The sequence below is a fragment of the Lacerta agilis genome, chromosome 8 (assembly GCF_009819535.1).
Source record: "Lacerta agilis isolate rLacAgi1 chromosome 8, rLacAgi1.pri, whole genome shotgun sequence".
Taxonomy (NCBI): Eukaryota; Metazoa; Chordata; class Lepidosauria; order Squamata; family Lacertidae; genus Lacerta; species Lacerta agilis.
This window is the reverse complement of record NC_046319.1, coordinates 2,110,747-2,132,996: the sequence shown is the minus strand read 5'-3', so window position 1 is coordinate 2,132,996 and position 22,250 is coordinate 2,110,747. Positions and strand designations below refer to the sequence as shown.

The 22,250-nt window shown below is 46.2% G+C and overlaps 1 protein-coding gene across 1 annotated transcript; it reads right to left on the bottom strand.

Annotated features, from left to right (window-relative positions):
* Positions 1–17,251: 17,251 nt before the first annotated feature.
* LOC117052240 (small serum protein 2-like) lies at positions 17,252–21,490 on the bottom strand. Its single transcript, XM_033159032.1, has 4 exons — positions 21,341–21,490; positions 19,044–19,137; positions 18,143–18,272; positions 17,252–17,426 (listed from the first exon to the last, which is right to left on the bottom strand). Exons 1-4 carry the CDS (start codon positions 21,341–21,343, stop codon positions 17,321–17,323), a joined length of 333 nt encoding a protein of 110 aa, XP_033014923.1. The 5' UTR covers positions 21,344–21,490; the 3' UTR covers positions 17,252–17,320.
* Between the last annotated feature and the right edge of the window lie 760 nt (positions 21,491–22,250).

Here is a 22,250-nt window from a genome sequence, read left to right as displayed (position 1 = left end):
CAGAAAACCATGGCTAGAAAAGTCACCTCTATTGGTCTGTCACCCCCACCCCCCAACTCGATTACCTGGGTTATGAAGGTGCCCTAAAGATGTTAAAGCAAAGATTATGGGATAATACACACAGTGACTTGCGTTCTCGATCACACACAGTCTGCAGTCTGTTGGCAGTAGGAGTACAATATGGGCATGTCTTTAAGTTAACATCTTACATTAAAAACCTGACAGTACCAAATTACTGAAGACTATTCACCAAAGCCAGACTAAACATGTTTCCTTCTTCAGTGTTGGATGGCAGGGTGAGAGGGGTTCCCTACCAAGACAGACTGTGCTCGTGTGCCCAAGACACTGGTTCTATAAAACATATTTTGCTGCACTGTGTGAAATTCGAGCAAGCCAGGGCCGAACTGATATTACCCTTGCTGGTTCCTTTCCCGGGAAAATCAGAGGCTTACTATGTCAGGTTCCTATTGGAAGACCGGACAAATGCTAGAACATCAGCAGTGGCGAAGTTTCTATCGGTGGTTGCAAGAACCAATGACCTCTATTTCTAAGTCTGAACAAAATGCTTGTGCAACCTGAAGGCAGCCTGTCTGAATTGTGTATTGCTTTGCAATGATTTGTTGGGTCTCTGCACCGTAATAAAGATTGTTGTTGTTGTGTTGTTGAAAGCTGTGTCTGACTGTATCGTTTGTACCCACATGAATCAGAAGGAAGGGGTTTTGGTCAGAGGGCTTGTTAAGACTTGGCAACTTCTCTGTCACATCTTGAATCTTAGCACCTGGAACAACCTCTTACCTCCACACGCAGCTGCCTCTGTTCCCCTCAGTAGGGAGTCACCTATCACCACCACTCGTCTCCTCCTCCTCCTCTGAGGAGTGCCAGGATTCATTCAGTGTCCTGTACCTTCCACAGCCACCCCAGTATGTTTGGAGGTCTGCAGCTTCTGTCCCAGAAGCAGTGTCTGAGGTGAGGTCATGGAATCGATTTTGCAATTCCAGTCTCACAGCATGGTTCCAGATAGTCCTGTTTCTCTGTGCAATGTTTCCTCCTCCCCAGGGGTACCCCACCTCCTTGTGTCACTGTTCCAGGACAGCCTGCTCTGCCCTATCAATAAATTCCTCATCTTGCTTGGTAACTCAAAGTGTGCATAGTTGTTGTACATTCTCTTCCAGCAAGACAACCAGTTTACATTTGCAGCAGGTAAAAAGGTAAAGGACCCCTGGATGGTTCAGTCCAATCAAAGGCGACTATGGGGTTAGCGTCCTTAGGGTGAAGGTCACTGGAGACTGATGACATTTGTGTTGGCAAGTGTGCTTGGGGGGAAGTTTGATGGGGAGGTCAGATTTGCCATCTCATGGTGTGCATACCTGTAGGTCCAAGAGACATGACCTCCCCATCCAACTGCCCCCCAAACACCCTTGCCAACACAAATGTCATCAGTCTCCAGTGACCTTCACCCTAAGGACGCTAACATTGGGTATGAGTTGGGATCCTTGAAACCTGCCACCAAAGATGGGAGTGCATGTGACAATATCGTTTCCCTTCCCCTCTTCCTCACTTTGTCACAATAAAAGCAGGCTCTAGACTGACAGCCAGACCCAAACAGCATTTTAGCACTATGTACCACAGCAGGGGAAATTGCAAATGAGTAGGAAAGGGTGGGGGATGGTGCAGGGGTCCCCTCCTGAAAACCTCCTGTTGCCCAATCAGTGATACAACCAGCTGTTGCAAGCTGACTGTCCCCCAAAACATGTCATGCTCTCAGAGGCTGGGGATATGCTGCAACATTTTGTGGTAGGTGCCTACTTTGATTACTTATTTCTAAAGTACTTTCAACACACAGTACTGTACTATTGCATAGAGACACTTCTGCAGTTGAACACCCATTTGGTTCTACTGTTGTGGATAATGCAAACAAAACCTGTTCATGCAAATTATATACTTGTTTCTGACTAATCTGGTGTTTATTTTGTGCAAAGATACTTGTGGTCCCTGGCAGAGTCATACTACCTTCATTTGCTGATAGGGATAGGCCAAAGTCCAAGCAGGATATTTTCATAAACTAGCAGGATAGCGCTGAGTCCAAAACAGATGTGTCAGCTGTGGGCAGCAGTACCAGGAACACTAACAGTTCGATGACTGATGAGTCAAATTTCTGCTGCTCCATTTGTAATCCCAGATTGATCATCGGTGACATGAAATGTTATTTCACCCATCAATGAAATATGATCATTTCTGGGTTAAGGTACGGTTAAAATGTTGATGAGGTAGACTCCTTTGGAACAGTCCGTTGCATAATCTGCTCCTGCATTTGGCCCTCTCAGTGGAGACACAAGTGACATCAGTGGCCAGGGGTGACTTCTATTGGTTTTGACTGTTTCACCAGCTGTGACCCTATCTAAAGAGTAATGACCTTGCCACCGTGAGCCATACATCTGGGCTGGGGTGGCCACTGGGACTGCTCAGAAACTTCAGTGGGTGCAAAATATGGCACCAAGAAGGCTGGTGCTAATCAAGAATCTTCAGAACGGATTATATCAGTTCTGCCACTTATGCTTGCTGCTTGATCACTTCCAGGCCCAATTTAAAGTTTTTAAGTCTGGTCATTAATGCAGTTGTGGGGAAGCCATGGAAGCAGAAGTTGTTGGAGTGCAGTCCCCATCATCTATGACCATTGGTCATGCTGGCTGGAACTGATGGGAATTGGAGTCCAATTGAAGGGGACAGTTCAAATAGCTAAATATCCCATATTGATTATAAATGCCTTAATTGCTTTTCTAACCTGTTTAAAATATAATTTTTCTGTATTTTTGTAATATTAAGAGAGACAGTCTCTTAGAGGCAGAGACCTTGGAAAAGGAATGTGCCTAATGTTGCTTCTTCAACTATTTCTGGGAAATCAGCCAAAACTAGCCAGCAGCTTCAAGGTTTTGATAAACAATGGCCTGTTAATACAGAAATAGCACCTTGGCTGTTACCATAGAAACACCATCACGAGAGAGGGGGACGGAAAGCCCATTTTAAGGAATGTGCCGTTAATTGTGGTTAGCCTTTAATGGGCTTAAGAGCTGGTCTTGTTGATTGATCATACTGGAGGCATCAGGCTTGTTGGAGTTGCGTATCCTTACATGTATTGGTATGTATTGATTGCATATTTGTGTATTGTTCCTATGGGTCTTTGGGAGAGGGGCAGCTCTGAGTTGTGTGAGCAAGGGGGGGCTCTCAGCCTTGGACGGGATGCATGCGCTTTCTGAGCAGACAGGAGGAATGCAGCTGGAGTTGGCTCCTGCCAACTGTATTAATATTATATTCAGTCCATTAAGATGTAAGGTATTTCCTAGTTAGTAGACTCATCCCCCTGCATGGGTATTATTGATTTATGCTTTTGTATTTCCTATCTAATGCAACAAGTATTATTGCCGGTTAATTGAAGTTATGCTTTCTTGCTGATTAGGCACACACACATGCCTTATGAATAGGTTCAACCTTCAGCATACAATAGCGGATCTGTGTACTGACAAGCTAGGTGATGTTGCTATATTTCTGGGAAGTCTGCCAAGTACATTCAAAGCTCGCCAGGTACACATTCCCAGACTGGGGAGAGCGAGTTGGGGAGGCTTTGGGAGGTTGTACTCCTAAGGAACATGTGAACCTTGAGCCAATTTTCGGTTTCTATTTTCGGTTTCTGTATTGTCTTTATAAGCAGTACGCGCCAGTCTCTCAGTGCTCAGTCCAACTTTTGGATTGTGCCTTTTGCTTTACATATGTAACTCAAAATAAATCCTGCTGAACCCTGCATGGTGTTTTGCCTCTTCGTGTTCCTGAATCCACCGCTCAAGAGCTCAAGAGCCCATTATGGTCTTACATTTGGCGTCCCTGGGTGGGCCAGGGCTCTTTGAGTGTTGGATGCTGACATGAAGGCAGGTCTGTGCCTTTTCTGGTCTGGCTTGTGGTCGCTGTAAACACTTGAAAGTTTCTGTGCACGCCAGGCTACCTTTGACTGGGAAACTGAAAGCCGTTTCTGTGGCCACTGCCTTGCCGCGAAGGAACAGACACAAGGAACAGGAGAAGGAGCAGCGCTGAAGGGCAACCCGCGGGAAGGGTAAGTAAGGAATCCCCCTGGGAGAGGGGATAAGGAAAAGAAGAATTGATCATTCTTCTGGGAGGTGGTATAGGTTTGTACGAGTGGACCCGATCAGTCCATAAGACAACTGAAAGCCACTCCCTAGGGTAAGGGTGGACGTCTTGGACACCCAGAAGGGAACTAGGACGTCTGAGACGTCCAGAAGGGAACCAGAGATAGGTTGGGAAGGTGGTGTGTGAGGCGCCTGTGTGGTTGTAAAGAGTGTATGAGTGGGGGACCGTAGAGGAAACCCAAAACTGAGTGTGGATCTCTGCCTTGGCAGAGACGGGACTGGCAAGTAGTGAGATTCCTGTGTGCAGGAGACTGCCCAGGCCACGAACCCCGGGTGCGAGTGTGTGTGTGCAAGCACGTTTGAAGGCGCGGGAAATGGGGGGAGGTTCTTCAACCCCACAGACCCCGCTCCAGTGCATTTTGAACAACTGGAAGTTAGCTAACAAAGGCAATGCCTATGGTATCAAGCTAGACAAGGAAAAGATGAGAAGTCTTTGTGAAGTGGATTGGCCAACACTAGACACCGGATGGCCATCTGAAGGATCCTTTGATCCTGTGAAAGTGAACCCACTGTGGGCAGCAGTAATCCAAACACGTTTGGATCAGATTCCATATGTAAATATATGGAAAGGGTGTATAGACCAGAACCCGAAGGAACAATGCAAAAAGAAGATAATGCCATGCTCTGGAGAGAAAGCACAGTTGCAAGTAGCAAGCGATCTCGACAGAACAGACTTAGACATTGTTCAGCAGACAACCCCTTATGTTCCCAGTGCTCCATTCCAACCCCCACCGAGTCAATCGCCGCGAGGCCAGGCTCCAAGGGCAGTAGAGGAACAAGGAGGAGAGACAGAGGCAACAGACCCCAAGGCAGTTCTTCAAATGCCTAAGAAAAGTGTGTATCCCACCCATGAGTTAAACCAACAACCAGAGGATTTGCCATGTACCCCTGGCATCCATGCCAGAACCCCAGAGAACACTGCAGTAAATTACCAAAGGGCTAGGCTGATCATGAAGAGGTGGCAGGCTGCTGCAGGTGGGTCTGATGGGCTTTTGAGGCTGGCTCAGATAAAAAGTAAAGACTCTGCGGAGTATTTAAGAGCCTTCCTGAGTACATATGAGCGGGCGCTAAAACATGAGGAGCATCAGATGCTAAAAGAAGAAATGGAAAGAGTGAAAGGAATAACTTCTAAGGACCCTGAAAAGGTGATCACGTTGATCACTTCTTTGATGAAAACACTTACCCCTACTTGGGAAGATTGCCAGCAGACATTGCAAACAAACGAAGAAGTGCAGAGAGTACGTACTGAGGCTCGTCGCCTTCTGGCAGACGACAAAGTAGGCGAGGGAGAAAGATTGCTTCAATATCCCCCCACAGATCCCAACTGGGATTACAATGAGGCAGATGCCAGGCAGAAGCTCAAATCTTATAGGAGCACTTTGATCCAAGGGCTCATTAGGGATGCGCGAAAGCCCACCAATATGGCAAAAGTTTCTGAAATTATCCAGAAACCTGATGAAAATCCTGCCATGTTCCTGGAAAGACTGAAGGAGGCATTTCGAATCTGGACACCCCTAAACCCAGAGGAGGGGAATAATGAGATATTATTAAAGACTACCTTCATAGCCCAATCAACCCCAGATATCCGCAAGAAAATACTGAAGAAGGGTGGTTTAGAAGGCCATTCATTGGAGTGGACGATAGCAACTGCTCAGCGTGTATATGATAATAGAGATGAGGAAAAGGAAAGGAAACGAGAGAAGTACAGAAAGAAGAAATTGAATATGTTGGCACGGGCTATAGGGGAGAAGCAACAAGGAGAAGAGGAAATGAGGAAGGGAAGAGGACGTGCAACTGAAGGAAGAGGACGTGCAACTGAAGGAAGAGGCAGAGAGCGCGGAACTGGTTTAGGAAGAAACCAGTGTGCGTTGTGCAGGCGAGAAGGCCATTGGAAAGGGGAATGCCCGGACAGGAGAATGGGAGAAGGCTGGAACCAAGGAGGACCGAATCGAGGAAGAAGAGGAGCCAAGGAAGGAGAGGAACCAGAGGAAGAAGAGGAACCAGTGAAAGTCGCTACTCCTATCATACAGACCGATGGAATAGCGGACAAGGAGGTCCAGTACTCATGGGGCTGGCAAAGTTTTGAGAACCAGCAATAGGGAGGACCAGGTTCACTTTAGGGTTCCCCTGAACTCATGGCCCAGATGTAAATAGGGAACCAAGTGGTCAATTTTATGGAGAATTCAGTAGTTCCAGTGGCAACTACAGCAATCAGCCAGCAGTCAATCAAAGTTACAGGGGCAACAGGGACCAGTCAAGTAAAACCTTTTCTACAACCCATGGAATGCGTGATTGGGGGCGAACGCTGACCCATCAATTCCTAAATATGTCAGAGTGTCCCATCCCTTTGTTGGGTCGAGATCTTCTTACAAAGCTCCAAGCCCAAATTTCATTCTCCGATAAAAGCAGCTTTGTTCAGAATGGGAGGAGATTAGCGAAATATGAAACAGTTGAAGCAGGTCCTTTGGATCCGGGAACGTCAGCTCAGACAGCTGAATTAGTGGCCCTCACCCAAGTACTATGGTTGGCCAATGTACGAACTGTAAACATCTATACAGACTTTGAGTATGCTTTCCTCACACTAACGAGGATGAAGCTATATGGAAAGAATGTTGGTGGCTGAAATCAGATGGGCACAATGTGAAATGCCGAAACCAGCTAGCAGAACTGTTGGGAGCCGTTTGGACCCCTGAGATGATAGCCGTGAGGCACTACAAAGGGCACCAGAGAGGAAAGGAACCTGTGACCCAAGGGAATAGGGTGGCCGATGGGGCAGCAAAGAGAAGCTGAGCCTCCCTGGGCCGAAGTTTTTGTGTTTGAGGCACCTATCCAAAGCAAGATAACTGCAGTTCCAGTGCAGAATGCAGCAAATGAAGTCAGTGACCTAGGTATGGCCGAACATGCCGCACTTGGCTTACTACCAGTAAGCACAGAGAATGTTGTAGTTGAAATCAGAAACCAGTATTTCCAAAGGCAAAGGCAAAGCCAAAGCCAAGGAAAGGCAAAGGCAATGGCAAAGGCAAAGGCAAAGCCAAAGGCAAAGGCAAAGGCAAAGGCAAAGCCAAAGCCAAAGCCAAAGCCAAAGCCAAGGCAAAGGCAAAGGCAAAGGCAAAGGCAAAGGCAAAGGCAAAGGCAAAGGCAATGGCAAAGGCAAAGGCAAAGGCAAAGGCAAAGGCAAAGGCATAGGCAAAGGCAAAGGCAAAGGCAAAGGAAAGGCAAAGGCAAAGGCAAAGGCAAAGGCAAAGGCAAAGGCAAGGCAATGGTAAATGAAAAACTTGAACCTCTCCGTGCTGAGACGGCAGAAGAAGACTTGCCCACAAGAAAGGTGGAAGTGGAGGTCTACAAGCAGAATGCAGAGACTGAGATCCATGTGTGGAGAAAAGAAACGGATGGCCGTGTCCAAAGGTGGAAATGGAGTTCCTCCCAAGGAGTGTGGAAGCTGGGACAGCAGACTTAAAGGAGTACTTGGAGCCTTTCACAAAGGCAGAAGAATCAAATGCATCTGTTTGTGTGGAGGCCATCACAGTGAAGCCAGATGTGAAGGTGGAAGCAGAAGTTCTTGCAGAGAAGGTGGATATAGAGTTTGCTGTAGAGATTGCCAAGGGAAATGGTGGAGCGAGGTTCTTGCAAAGACCAACGTCAGAGGACTCCACAAAGCAAAGAAGATGGCATCCTCTATAGAAACAGCAGAAGGTGATATTATTCTTAAGGAAAGGAAAACAGAAGCCCCCATAAAAAGGCAGCCCTCAAGGCTGGTGTGAAGGTCTTTGCAGAGAAGGAGGGCGCATAGTGGAAGTGAAATTTCCTCCTGAGAAGGTGCATAAGGAGATCTTTTCAGAACAGTCAGAAGAATTATGGAAGCGGAAGCCGCAGCCACCGTACAGCCAGGACTAAAGGAGATCCTGCAGAATGTGGAGAATGAGGTCGGTTTCAACTCTGAGGTAGAAGATACTTCAGATTCCCTTGCGACATGTGTTGAGGTAAATTCTGATAAAGCCTCTGTAATTGGTGACAGGACTGAAGCTCCTGAGCAGAGGGAAATGCAAGATGTTTATGCAGTTGTTATTGAGGGGCCTTCAATGAATGAAGTAGAAGATGATCCTTCCCTAAAAACATCAACAGAGCAAGCTGTAGCTGAGAGATCTATGGAGAGGGGAGTAGCTGAAGTCTCAGCACCTGATCAAAAGGTAGTGAATGTCATCCAAATGGATGTAGCAGATGCCAGCCATACCTTGAGATGGGCAGGCACGGAAGAAAGTTGAAGTTGATGTTCCAGAAAGTAATGAACCGAAGGATTTCACGCTTGTAACTGCAACTGAAGGATCTTTGCAGAATGACAAGGAAGATGCACTTACTTTGGGATCAAAACGCACTAAGGCCGAGTTAACAGAGGATGACACTGTGAAAAGTGAGTCAACTGTGGATCCCCCGAGAAGGAAAAAAAAAAAAAAAAAAAAGAGAAGAAGAAGAAAAGAGGTTGGAAGCATAGAGCTAGCAACTGAAGCGAAATTCACAGGAATGGTAGCAACTGCATCAGTAAAGACCAAAGGTGGAGGCACCCTCATCTCGGACTCGGGTGCTTTATCAGAGGAAGGAAAGAGTTCTGTCACAGAAGGAAGTGAAGCAGGTGCTAGTAGCAGAAAAAAAAAAATCAACAGGAAAATGTACTTTGTGCAGCTCCAGTGCAGCAAGAAGTAACCACAGAAGCAATTACAGCTAGAGAAGAAACTTCAGGAGTTGAAGAAGCAGCTGAAGTATCCTGTGCTGAAGAGACAACGGAAATGGTTTCAGCTGTTTCGAGAAATGTTATAGATATTGAGCTTGATGTGCAATCACTGTCTCAGATTTTTGTCTTTGAACAGGTGGACCCAGGCTAGAACGCCTTGTGTGCTGGTGGAACCGTTGCCGCTATCGAACCAGGAGCCGAGTGTGGGTCAACATACCGCCCCATTCTGCGAGGCCTGGCGAGGGCAGCGTACTGTTCTCCTGTCTATTCCAACGACAGTGAAAGTTACCGGTACCATCCCGTGGGTCCACCGTCCGCGTGTGAAGGAAGTTGAAGCAGATTGGACAGTGATCCCTGATTATTTCTCGATGTCCGCGAGACGACAGCCCTGCTGGTGCCACACCCGGGAAGCTGGCACCTCTACGCACGGCAGAAGAAACTGGGAAACATCAGCAGCTGAACGGTATCTGGACAGTTGGACAGCAGGACAGTGCTACCATTGGTTTGTCCAACCAGTCAAAGCAGGGCCTATAGGGCCACTGGGGAATAGGAGTGGGTCCATAGACCGTTCCTCCTAATCCGGAAGGTGGGCATCACACACGAGGTGTATTGCTCTACAGTAATCGCTATAGCCACAGGGGCCAAGTGATATACCAGAACCATCTGAGTCAGGAATTAGAAAGGAGGTGTGTACGGTGCAAGTCAGTTTCCCTCTCGTCAATAAATGGAAGGGTCACTCCCTCAGGTGGAGGTTCCAGGAACCCAGGGTCAGGAAGAAACAGTAGTTAAGCTGCTTGGAATACTTCCAACAGCAGGGAAATCTTCCTGTGGTACGTGTGGCCTATACGTTGATCCCCAAAGGTGGAGAGCAGAAAAATGATGCCCCACGAGAACACCACGCAAAGAGAGAATACACTGAGTTTTCTAGGTGTTAGCATCATGTTAACTATACTTTACATGGTGGTGGTATTTCTTTTCCTATTGAGGCACCTACAGGAGCGTAGGTTGCGGGGAGGAACCAGAAGGGAAATTGCTTGGTACGCATGTCAGGCCCCATAGATGCAAAAGGTGAAAAATGCCTTTGCTACCCATCCCATTGAACCTGACTGCCTTAAATACGAACATGCATACCATTGCGGAAAGTTAATGATGTTACTACCCCTATAAATGGAGAGGAGGTGCTACATGATAGTGGCTCACGATTGGTCTCCATGGCCGAGGACCATATCTGTTTGTTATTTTGTTATCAATTTACATGGCCCCTTGTTTAGCCCAATGTGTCCAAAAGTGTATTTCTGATTCTGTGCAAAGGATAACTGATCCCTATAAAATGGCCCTGTATCGCAGTTTGGCTCAGGAGGATTCGTCAGACGAACTCGTACTGTGAAGTCCGAGTTGTCTGAAGAGAAAAGGAGGGAATGAAGGGGACAGTTCAAATAGCTAAATATCCCATATTGATTATAAATGCCTTAATTGCTTTTCTAACCTGTTTAAAATATAATTTTTCTGTATTTTTGTAATATTAAGAGAGACAGTCTCTTAGAGGCAGAGACCTTGGAAAAGGAATGTGCCTAATGTTGCTTCTTCAACTATTTCTGGGAAATCAGCCAAAACTAGCCAGCAGCTTCAAGGTTTTGATAAACAATGGCCTGTTAATACAGAAATAGCACCTTGGCTGTTACCATAGAAACACCATCACGAGAGAGGGGGACGGAAAGCCCATTTTAAGGAATGTGCCGTTAATTGTGGTTAGCCTTTAATGGGCTTAAGAGCTGGTCTTGTTGATTGATCATACTGGAGGCATCAGGCTTGTTGGAGTTGCGTATCCTTACATGTATTGGTATGTATTGATTGCATATTTGTGTATTGTTCCTATGGGTCTTTGGGAGAGGGGCAGCTCTGAGTTGTGTGAGCAAGGGGGGGCTCTCAGCCTTGGACGGGATGCATGCGCTTTCTGAGCAGACAGGAGGAATGCAGCTGGAGTTGGCTCCTGCCAACTGTATTAATATTATATTCAGTCCATTAAGATGTAAGGTATTTCCTAGTTAGTAGACTCATCCCCCTGCATGGGTATTATTGATTTATGCTTTTGTATTTCCTATCTAATGCAACAAGTATTATTGCCGGTTAATTGAAGTTATGCTTTCTTGCTGATTAGGCACACACACATGCCTTATGAATAGGTTCAACCTTCAGCATACAATAGCGGATCTGTGTACTGACAAGCTAGGTGATGTTGCTATATTTCTGGGAAGTCTGCCAAGTACATTCAAAGCTCGCCAGGTACACATTCCCAGACTGGGGAGAGCGAGTTGGGGAGGCTTTGGGAGGTTGTACTCCTAAGGAACATGTGAACCTTGAGCCAATTTTCGGTTTCTATTTTCGGTTTCTGTATTGTCTTTATAAGCAGTACGCGCCAGTCTCTCAGTGCTCAGTCCAACTTTTGGATTGTGCCTTTTGCTTTACATATGTAACTCAAAATAAATCCTGCTGAACCCTGCATGGTGTTTTGCCTCTTCGTGTTCCTGAATCCACCGCTCAAGAGCTCAAGAGCCCATTATGGTCTTACACAATGACATCTGGAGGGCTACAGGTTCATGATCCTCGCCTTAGCAGTTTGGGACCAGGATCTTAGAAGGAGCACATACACTGGGAGTTGGTGAATCAGTGGCCCTATGTTCCAGATATCTATGGGTCAATGGGGCTACCCAAACTTGGCCACCTCACCGTCAGGCACTTGAGAAGTGCTGCACAAAGCATTTTGCAAGCCCTGCTCTTTCTCCTTCATAAAGGCCAAGCACCAGGCTGGTAAATGCAGGAATCGGCTGTGCAGCTAAGATCCAGCCGATCCAGCCAGGTCTCTAGCTGCCGTGACACCTGATGCCACAGATGTAGGGCAGCTGGGCATGGTTTGTGGGAATGCAGACTTGTGGGCCAAATTGGGACCTATGCTGTGCCAATTTTGGCCTGTGGGCCAGAGGTTCCCCACTGCAACCTACACCAATACAAAACTATGCAGGCTGAACTACTGCCCATTCAGGTCTCTGGCCCATCTATGAGAGATATGAAGCAAACCAATATCGGGGAATGAGTATTTTCAAGAGTGGCCCCATACATAACTCCATCGGGCCTAGGAGGTGGGGCCTACACTCACCACCACATCTTAAGAGGCGCCGAGAAGGGCAGCCTCGGCTCTTGCTCTGTAATGTACTAGTGTTTGTATATTTTTACATTGCAATGTAGCCAAAGCAAATTCCAAGTATGTTGGGAAATGTACTTGGCCAATAAAATTATTCCTATTCCTGTTCCTATATATGGAAGCCACTGGATCAGTGACAGAGCATTTGCTTCACACGCAAAAAGCCCCAAGCCAGGGCCGGCTCACCCAAGAGACAAGGTGTGGTGACTGCCTCAGGCAGCAGGATCTACTGGGGCAGCAAATTCTGGTGTCAATCTTTCTTCCTCCCTTTTTCCTAATGTAGACCTCCCCTCACACATTCTTCCCTGGTGGGGAGGGGACGCCATTTTGGAGTTTGCCTCAGGTGCCTTGGGCCAGCCCTCCCCCAAGTTCAATTTCCCCAGTTAGGGCTGGGAAAGGTTCTGTGTTTGAAACCCTGAAGAGCAGCTGCCAGTCAGTGCAGACCAGCAGTGGCTAACCTGTAGGCCAAGGGCCACATACAGCCCTCATGCAGCTCTCAGCCCCAAGAAGATTCCCTACTCCTGGTGAAGACAACACTGAGTTAAGTGGGCCATAGCCTGACTCAGGATAAGGCGGTCTCAGTTGTTCCTGTGGACCCATCTCTGGAAGCATTTGAGAAACAACCTAAATTGCGTTTTTTTAAAAAATCAGCTTGCTTTGTATTAATTGCTGGTGGTGTTTTAACCACTGTTGTTCAGTTTTAAGGCGTATGTATATTCATATGGGGACAGACAATGAAAAATATGACTTGAAAAAATGGGCCTAGAAGGAATTCTGCTTCCGTGAGTGTATGTACTCAGGAAACATGTTTGAGGATTTAAAAAAGCTCACCTCTCGGCCAAATGCACTTGCAAATCAGCTCTGTTCTGTTGCTCACCCCTTGGGAAGGGTCACTCAGTCACATCCATGAATGAATGGGAACTAAATATTATTATTTTCTTCTCTCTCTCTCTTTCTCTTTAAAGCTAATCCATGAAATTCCTGTAGATGAAAATCAGGGCAATTTCCCTGGAACATCTCGAGCTCTGGTTTCAAGACAAGCAGGCTTTTGTTTCAGTTGAAACCGAGTCATTTTGATGCATAGAGTAGACTAGCAACAACTAAGGCAATTAAAAGTAACTCTTCCACGAACATAATATAATGAGATCAGCAGGGGGCTTCTACTGTTCCTCAGCAACACTCTGCCCCTCCATTCTGTCTTAGCATTGGAATAATTGGAATTGACAGAGCCACAGAGCCATGTTACAGCTGGAAGGAATTTTATTTATTTATTATTTTGTTTTGACTCTAGAGATGTATTAGCTTGCCTGAAGCTCAGGGAGAGAAACCTAAGAGGTGCCTTCCAGGTGTCCGCATCCCTGACCATTGGCCATGCTGGCTGGGGCTGATGGGAGTTGGAGTCCAACAGCATCTGGAGAGCACCCTATTGGGGGAGGCCAGTGTAACACCCAGCAGATGAGAGAAATACAGATGGGCACCACTGGGACCAGGGAGAGGGTCAGGAGGCTGCGCCTTGGGCCTTGGGGTGGAGCCTGGTGGATGTGTTGGGGCACAGCAGTAGTCAACCTTCTCAAGCCAAGCAGAAAATGGGGTGGTGGCTGCCTAATGAATACGTTTCAATGGAAGCTTTCTCTCCCTCCCCCCTAAGGAGCAGGAGTCCAATGTCTGCTTTGATGGCCATAAAGTACCACCTGCCTTTTCTTCCCATTTATCTTTCTCAAGGCTGGAGGGGCATAGCTTGTTCCATATCAGAAAGCTGCACCATCTTCCTCCAGCTGTTATGGGTTTATATGACTCTTTACTCCCATAGCCTCCCTTTAGTGGATTAAAGAAAAAGATGTGGTTCACAGCAGGTGGTCATTTGCATGTCCTGATGTTCACTTTTTGCACTGGTGGGCGAGATGAAGTGAAACTGCCATTCTAAATGGGGGGGGGGGAGCTCAACATGCTGTACTTTGGTCTGCATATTCACACCCACAGCCTGGACACTGAGCTGGATTAAAAGGCATTTTAGCCACCCCAAATAGAAGAAGAAGAAGAAGAAGAAGAGTTTGGATTTGATATCCCGCTTTTCACTACCCGAAGGAGTCTCAAAGCGGCTAACATTCTCCTTTCCCTTCCTCCCCCACAACAAACACTCTGTGAGGTGAGTGGGGCTGAGAGACTTCAGAGAAGTGTGACTAGCCCAAGGTCACCCAGCAGCTGCATGTGGAGGAGTGCAGACACGAACCCGGTTCCCCAGATTATGAGTCTGCCGCTCTTAACCACTACACCAAACTGGCTCTAGAAGACAAAGTTCCCAGAGAAAGCTCTGGACAAGACCAGCAGCTTCATTCTTCTTCTCAGGATCTCCAGAGGAAGGACTAAAATTAACTTCTGAGCAAGGAAATGGGTCATTTCCACCCTTCCCTTTACATTGACAGAGCATGGGGTCCACCTGCAGCTCCAGGTGTATCTCCAGGACTGGATGCCAAGGCTGGACATCCTTGATTCTCCAAAGGAGCGTGGTGGAACCACACTTGGAATACTTTGGAGCTGGAGAAATGATCTTATGAGGGACAGGTACAACATTTGGGGTTTCTAAGTTTAGAAAACAGGCAAAGGGGCATATGATGGAGGTGTGTAGGATTTTGCATGGGGTGACAAGAGAGGTTTTTCTCCCTCATAATACTAGGGGGCATTCAGTGAAGCTGAATATTGAAAGATTCTGGATGGGCAAAAGGAGGTGCTTCTTTAAACAATTAAACTACAGAATTCACTCTCACAAGATCAGTTGCCTCACTTTGTAAGGCAGCTTTCTATGGAAAGAGTTAAGTTCCTGTGGGAAGGTGCCTATTGGTTAGTACCAATACGCGGGTGGCGCTGTGGGTTAAACCACAGAGCCTAGGGCTTGCCGATCAGAAGGTCGGCGGTACAGATCCTCACAACGGGGTGAGCTCCCGTTGCTCGGTCCCACCTCCTGCCAACCTAGCAGTTCAAAAGCACACAGTACAAGTAGTTAAATAGGGATCGCTCTGGCGGGAACGTAAACGGCATTTCCGTGCGCTGCTCTGGTTCTCCAGAAGCGGCTTAGTCATGCTGGCAACATGACCTGGAAGCTGTACACCGGCTCCCTCGGCCAATAAAGCAAGATGAGCGCCACAACCCCAGAGTCGTTTGTGACTGGAACTAACGGTCAGGGGTCCCTTTACCTTTTACATGTATGTACGTGCAGATTTAGAGATCGTAGCAGCTACAATTTAAGTTGGAATGCAGTTCGGCTCACCATGGTGGGGAAGACTGACTGAGTGAACAGCAAACTGTTGGGGGGTAACTTCCTTCCATTCCCTACCCCATCTCTCTTCTTGTGGTTTTTATATTTAAACAGAACTTGGATGGGTCAGCCCTTCAAAACAGGACACACAGAGAGAGATTGGTAATTTCTCCTGGAATTTCACAGCATTCCAAAATGCAGACCCCTTATCAAGTGAGGTATACAGATTTTGAATCTCCTGGATTCACTCCCCTGAAGAGTGTTTTCTGACAGGGATCAGGTGGTTCCTTCTCTGACCCAGAGGAATCATCAACCACCTCCAGGGACAAAACTGGAGAGGGCTTTGGGTTTTGGGGTGCTGTTAGGGGTGGGGGAAATGCTGTTTCAGCACCTGTGCTTTGGCTGCCCATGAAAGGGCCTTTGAAAAAGCATGAGAGCTCAAAAGTGTCACACCTACCGGCCTTCTCTTTACTTTGCCACCCATGAAAGGGCTTATGAAAAATGTGGAGGGATACATTTTCTTGTCGGGGGGGGGGAGTCTTTTTGAAAAGGAGGGAGCACACATGTCAGGGGGTGTATATGTTGTGCTGGAGGAAGAAGGTCAGAATCCATCCACTTGCTAGTTTTGCTTTGCTGCCTGCCAGCCACATGGAGCTGCAGGCAGGTAGCTACTTTTTTTATTTAAAAAGTGTGTGTTGGGATGCGGAGCAGTGCAGGAATTGCCTGTTACTTGTGTTGCTCCTTGAGGGACTTTTTGAAAATGCAGGGGTGGGTTGGAGGAAGAAATAGGAGGATCAACCGGTGGCTGCCGTCTTTCTTTTCTTGCCTGCTGACATATGAAGCAGGCAGCTACTTGAGAGGTGCCTCAGTGGAATATGAGAAAGAGGGGAGGAGATGGCAATGCTTTTCTTGTTTCTGCTGCCTGCCGTGCAGCAGAGATTGTTGCAAAGCTGTTGCAGGAGGCCACCCAGTTCAGAGGCATCATCAGCCCCATGATCTACTTTTACCTAATTTCCCCCAAGCTGTTGTTGTTGGAGGCATTGCAGATGCATTATTATAATCAGTATAAAATGTAAATCGTCTTGATCTTTTTCCTGAATCTTCCAAGTTCCCCCCCCCTTTGTGGGGAAGGGGGTTCCCAGTGTGGAGGCATTCTTATAAACTTTCCCCAGATAATTCTCAAGTTGTCTTGGGAGGCAGTACAAAAACATCAACAGCAGCAGCAGCAGCAGCAGCAGCAGCAGCAGCAGCAGCAGCAGCACTGTCATTGTATTTCCCCCTATAGTTCCCAATTGGGGGGGGGTGTATTTCAGAAGCATATCACCACCTTTTCCTCCTGCCTGGCCCTCAACAGGAATTGTTCCCAAGTTGTTTGGGGAGGGGAATCACAGTGCAAACCCAGAAATATTATTGTAGTCGACTCACCCCCCCTCCCAATGTCGACATAATCATATTTGTTTAAGTGAAGGAATAGGGCCTCAAAGAACGATAAATCCACACCTGCACTTACCTGGGAGTTTGCACAACTGAATTCAATGGGACTTACTTCTGAGTAGACTTAATGAGGATGGTAGCCACAGATGGCTTTGTGATGGGCCATTTAGCCACTACATTAATGTTGCCTATTACTCTGGGCGCCTCCCAACAAACATAAAAATGTAATGAAATGTCAAACATTAATAATAACAATCTGATCCAATACAAAAAAGTCATAGTAACTTTAAAATAAACAACTTATATCAAAAAAGCAATATTCAAGAATCCATTAGAATCTAAATAGCTGCTGAGAGCTGAGATAGGCTTGTCTATCACTATCATTATGACACGTACCAAATTCAGCAACTAGTGATATCAGGCAAAGACAACAGATACACACAGAAATGCACATATGACTGATTTATTCAGATTCTCTTACATGAAAGTAATTTGGGTGGAATTTGTAAAGCTCAGAAACAGGGTTTGGAGGGATCGTCCAGTTTATACAACTCATATTTACATGTGTTTGGATTTACCACTGCTTTACATCCCGGAACATCGACAGTACCACCGTACCTAAAAAGAAGAAAAATGTGTAAACTAAGGTTTCCCTGAGTTTATGAATATCTGGTAGAGGGGTGCTCCTTTCTCTTGCTCGCTTAGGACATGCCAAGAATGATTGGAACTACCCGGCAGAAAAGCAGTTTTGCAAGATGTTTGCTCGATCCACGAAAAAACAAGCCCTTAGAAAACATTGCAACCCATGCACAAAAAAGGGTGTAGCAAAATGTTGGTGCGAAACCAAGAGGCCAGGCAGGAGGGAGACAGAAGGAGACAGGAAGGTGCAGGAAAGAGGAGGGATCCTGTTCCATTGGGTGCATTGGGGTCCCTCTCCCCAGCACCAACTCATAGGTGGTCTCCGGATAAGAGGATCTGGGACTCAGGGAGATCCTGAGGTCCAAGCCTCCACACAGCGAATGCCTGGTCATCAGATGATTGGAAAGGCACTCTGGACATGCTCAGTGCTTCTTACCAGATCAAATTTCATGACTCTGCTTTCTATAAAGTCTATAAATATCTTAATGAATCAATCAGTTCCCTGTTTGGTTCAAGGAAATGTAGGCAACAATTTTATGCAGCCTATCTTCAAATGTATAGATTATTTGGGACACCCATCTTCAGCTAATTCCATCCATGAATGTTTATTGAACAGGAGGTCTTCCGGAGAGCATAGGGCAAAATAATTTGAAAGAGATTAATAAACCCAATGCCATTCTGGGGCTTTGGCCTACCTGGCACAGCACTCCATTCCACTTTCATCACAAGTGCATTTCATGCACTGCGCTGTATTCCACTCGGAGCCGAATGAATGCTTGCTCCCATCATAGGGATCAGTACACTCGGTGGGCAGCACCGGTTGACCTAGGGAGAGAAATCCTATACATTTAACACCAGTCCCCAAACAGCTCTTGCAATCAGAAGCTGCTCTTTCAGCACAATGCAAAGACTGCGCAAGAGAAGTACAGTGACTGCAAATTTCCCACTTCTCCAGCTCCTCCTATGCTACTGACAGCAGCCTGATACGCGAACATGTGGAGCGTATCCTGACATGGAGAGAAGTGCAGTGGGAAGCTTTGCCACCTTTATTCTTGGGGGTCCTGGTTGCTGACCCCGGGCACCTGTCTTGCTTATACTGCGGCCATGCCGTCTCCTGATGGCGTCTGCAGACAGTGGTTCCAAGCTTAAAACAGGGTGGGGAGTGAATAGGGGTGCCCTGTGCGTGGGGGAATCTGTCCCTTTAATTTCTATCAGTTATTATTATTACTACTATTTACTACTATTACTACTATTTATATGGCATCCTCAGGGCAGATCACAACATAAAATAAAAATCTAAAAAACACAAAATACAAAAAACACAAGGAGAAGATGAGACGGGAGCAGCGTGAGGTCATTTTAGACTCTGAGCAGCACCACAACATCCGGAGAAGTGTAAATTTGGAAGAGTAGCTGCATTGGAGCACATTTGGTAGGTGTATGCTAAAAAATGAATGGGGTGCATTTCCCCCTCATCTCTAGTCAGGAACACATTTCCCAAACATTAAATAATTATTTGGCTAAATGAATAGACTGCTTGACAACATTACATTGTTGTTGTTGTTGTTGTTGTTGTTGTTGTTGTTGTTTACCTACCATCTTTAATCTGTGCTTCATGCTGGCTAAACATGCAGTATCCCTGACACAAGGCAAGTGTGAAAGAGAAGGCAGTGAGGCTCAAGAGGATTTTCTGCAAAAGAGAGACACAAATCGTTCAAGATGGTGTTATCACATATTTATATTTAGAGCCTCTCTTTCTCTTTAAAATGGATTGTATCTGACTAAATTTGAGTCAGAGCAGAGCCACTGAAATTAATGCACCTAAGTTAGTCCATCAGTTTCAATGGATCTACTCTGGGTATGATTCGCACTGGATTCAACCCAAGGCCTTTGAAAAATTCCCTCTACATTAAGCTTATACACTTCAGTAGCTGAGTTGGGCCATTCTATAGTTAGTGGGATTTTTTTTTATAAAGTAAACCGCCCTGTCACCCTCAAAATCCATAGCATTCAATGCCTCAGAAACATCGATTTTGTCAGTCCATCAGTTTTGGATTCTTAGCCACAGCAAAGAGAGGAGCACTCAGATATAAATTATTATTTACATTAAAGCACAGGGTGATGCTCAGGTTATTGTAATGAGTCCTAAGTAATTAAGCTGAGCGGCTGAAATATCTAAAAATATTCCAACTGCTCAGAAGTTTGGTTTTTGTTTAAAAAATGTGTCAGCACACACAGTCCATGGATACTCTGGGTTGTAAGGCTGTCAGTGGTCGACTCTGGTGTGTGAAGAGCTTTCTGTGACAGAGTGATGCATTAGGTCGGTGCATCTGGCTGTTAAGCAGGCGGCTGGTGGTTTGAGCCCACCCAGGGACGGCAGTGGGCAGGATTCCTGCACTGTAGCAAGAATGACCCTCAGGGTCCCTTCCAAGTCTACAGTTCTATGACTCTATGAGACAGCAATACATGAATGGCTAAGGTTAGGATTGGAGCTAAGGTGAGGGTGAGGGTTGGAGCTCGAGTTAGGATTGCAGTTAGGATTGGTATGCTATTAAACTGAACGTGTGTGTGTGTGTGTGTGTGTGTGTGAGAGAGAGAGAGAGAGAGAGAGAGAGATGAATGTGACTTGCAAACCGGCTTGCGCGTGAGAGAGAGAGAGTGGCAAGGGATTGCAATTCTAAAATTAAAAAAGCAACCGTCAAACAGAACTAATCATTTAAATTAGACAGGATTTCTTCTGTACCATGATCCAAAGAATCACTTCCAATGCTTCATGAGGAATGTCTGGATTCTGTTCTCAGAGGTTTAAGGATTTGAACATAGATTCAAGTAGGTAGCCGTGTTGGTCTGCCGTAGTCAAAATAAATTAAAACAATTCATTAAATAGATGGTTAAAAAGACTGTTCTTAAAAACCTAAAAACTCCCTTAAAAGAATCAAGTCTTAAAAAAAATTATATAGAAAGTCTTTAAAACAATCCTTCCAAAAGAATTTAAAACTTATAATGTAGCACCTTAGAGACCAACTGAGTAGTTTTAGGTATAAGCTTCCATGTGCACGCACACTTCTTCAGGTATCTTAAAGGTAAAGGTAAAGGACCCCTGACAGTGAAGTCCAGTCACGAAAGACTCTGGGGTTGCGGCGCTCATCTCGCTTTACTGGCCGAGGGAGCCAATGTTTGTCCGCAGATAGTTTTTCCGGGTCATGTGGCCAGCATGACTAAGCTGCTTCTGGCGCAACAGAACACCGAAACCAGAGCAGCGCACGGAAACGCCGTTTAACTTCTCACCGGAACGGTATATGCTTTCAAACTGTTGGCAGGAGCTGGGACCGAGCAACGGGAGCTCACCCGGTCGCATGGATTCGAACCGCTGACTTTCCGATTGGCAAGCCCCAGTCTCAGTGGTTTAGACCACAGCGCCACCCGTGTCCCTTAAGGTATCTTGGCTTATACCTAAAACCACTCAGTTGGTCTCGAAGGTGCTACATCATAATTTTTAAATTCCTTTGGAAGGATTCTTTTAAATACTTTCTTAGATCATATAACTTATTTGAAGACTTGATTCTTTTAAGGGAATTTTTAGGTTTTTAAGAAGAGTCTTTTAAACTATCTTTTAAAAGAATTGTTTTAATTTGATTTGAATATAGTTTGCTCTATCCCTTTTCCTGGCCTCTAAAGAAAGCTGCAGTGGCGGCTAATGGGTCAAGAAGGAGAAAGAGGTGCATTCTAGATGGATCAGGTGTCAGAGAAGGCAAGGAACTTTTCCAAAACCTCATCCTTGTAATTTTGACTGCTCTTTGCATAAATCTGCCTCTCTAGTAAACCCTTTCACACCTTTTTATCCAATCCACGACAGATCAACAGCGGGACAAAAAAAAAATAGCGTCGCTTACCATTTTGGCTTCTCTGTCCTCAGCTGGTGGGAAACTCTTCTTGGTGAGAAATGACACCTACAGCTGTGTTCCCTTCCAATGCCTGGAGTGGACTCACATCCCCGAATTTATGCAGACATGGGAGAAGGGAAGCATGGAAACGCCTCCCTTGCATCACTGTTCTGGGTGAACTAACGTGCCAAAGCAAACACACCTCTTTTTTTTTTTAAGAGCACTGACGGGGAAAAAAATGTTGGCACCCGACTCACTTGAAGTTTGTTTTCTGGAGAAATATCTGCATAAATGGGAGGTTCTTCACACATGCTTGAGAAAAACACACCCAGGCGAGGTGTGCATTGCAAATAATCCAGGGAATGTGGTGGTGGTGAGCTGGTCAGGCATGATAAAGGCAGATGGGACAAGGGAGGTAGGCTTAGTGATTGGACTGGCCTCACTGATGAGTGACTCAGAATATTATTTCTCCTATCTGTGAAATCCAGTCATTTCTGGATTGAGTTGTGGTGAATGTGTCCGAATGTGTCGCATTGTAATGACAACAGGAGGAACAGGAAGCACGCTGATACTATCCCTCTATGTTCATGACAGGGTGCCGCTCAGCTGAATGCAACTGCCAAGTGGCTGTGTCCAGATTGGAATACTGCTCATTGACTTTATTGAAAAGCGACAAACAAAAAATAGGCACATTTCCTCACAGCAGGGCGAAACGTGGTATTTTGCCAGCTTGTGCAGGACCATTTGTCACCCTCCCCCCACCAGCCCTTGCAGCTTTGAGAAGGAGGTTGGAGGACTCTAGGATCCTGTCAGAGGCCTCATGCCTCCTTTCCGAAGCCGTTTGCCATCTTACTGGGCTTGGCTTTGAGAAGGCACGCTCCTTGCCTGTGCGCCTGGTGCAACCCGCCACTTGCACTGC

What these genes read in the sequence shown, in the direction of transcription:
- LOC117052240 (XM_033159032.1), bottom strand. An exon ending in TGAAGCACAGATTAAAGATG is followed by an intron (nt 18,273 to 19,043) that starts GTAGGTAAACAA and finishes TTCTCTCCCTAG; the next exon opens with GTCAACCGGTGCTGCCCACC. An exon ending in GGAATGGAGTGCTGTGCCAG is followed by an intron (nt 17,427 to 18,142) that starts GTAGGCCAAAGC and finishes TCTTCTTTTTAG; the next exon opens with GTACGGTGGTACTGTCGATG.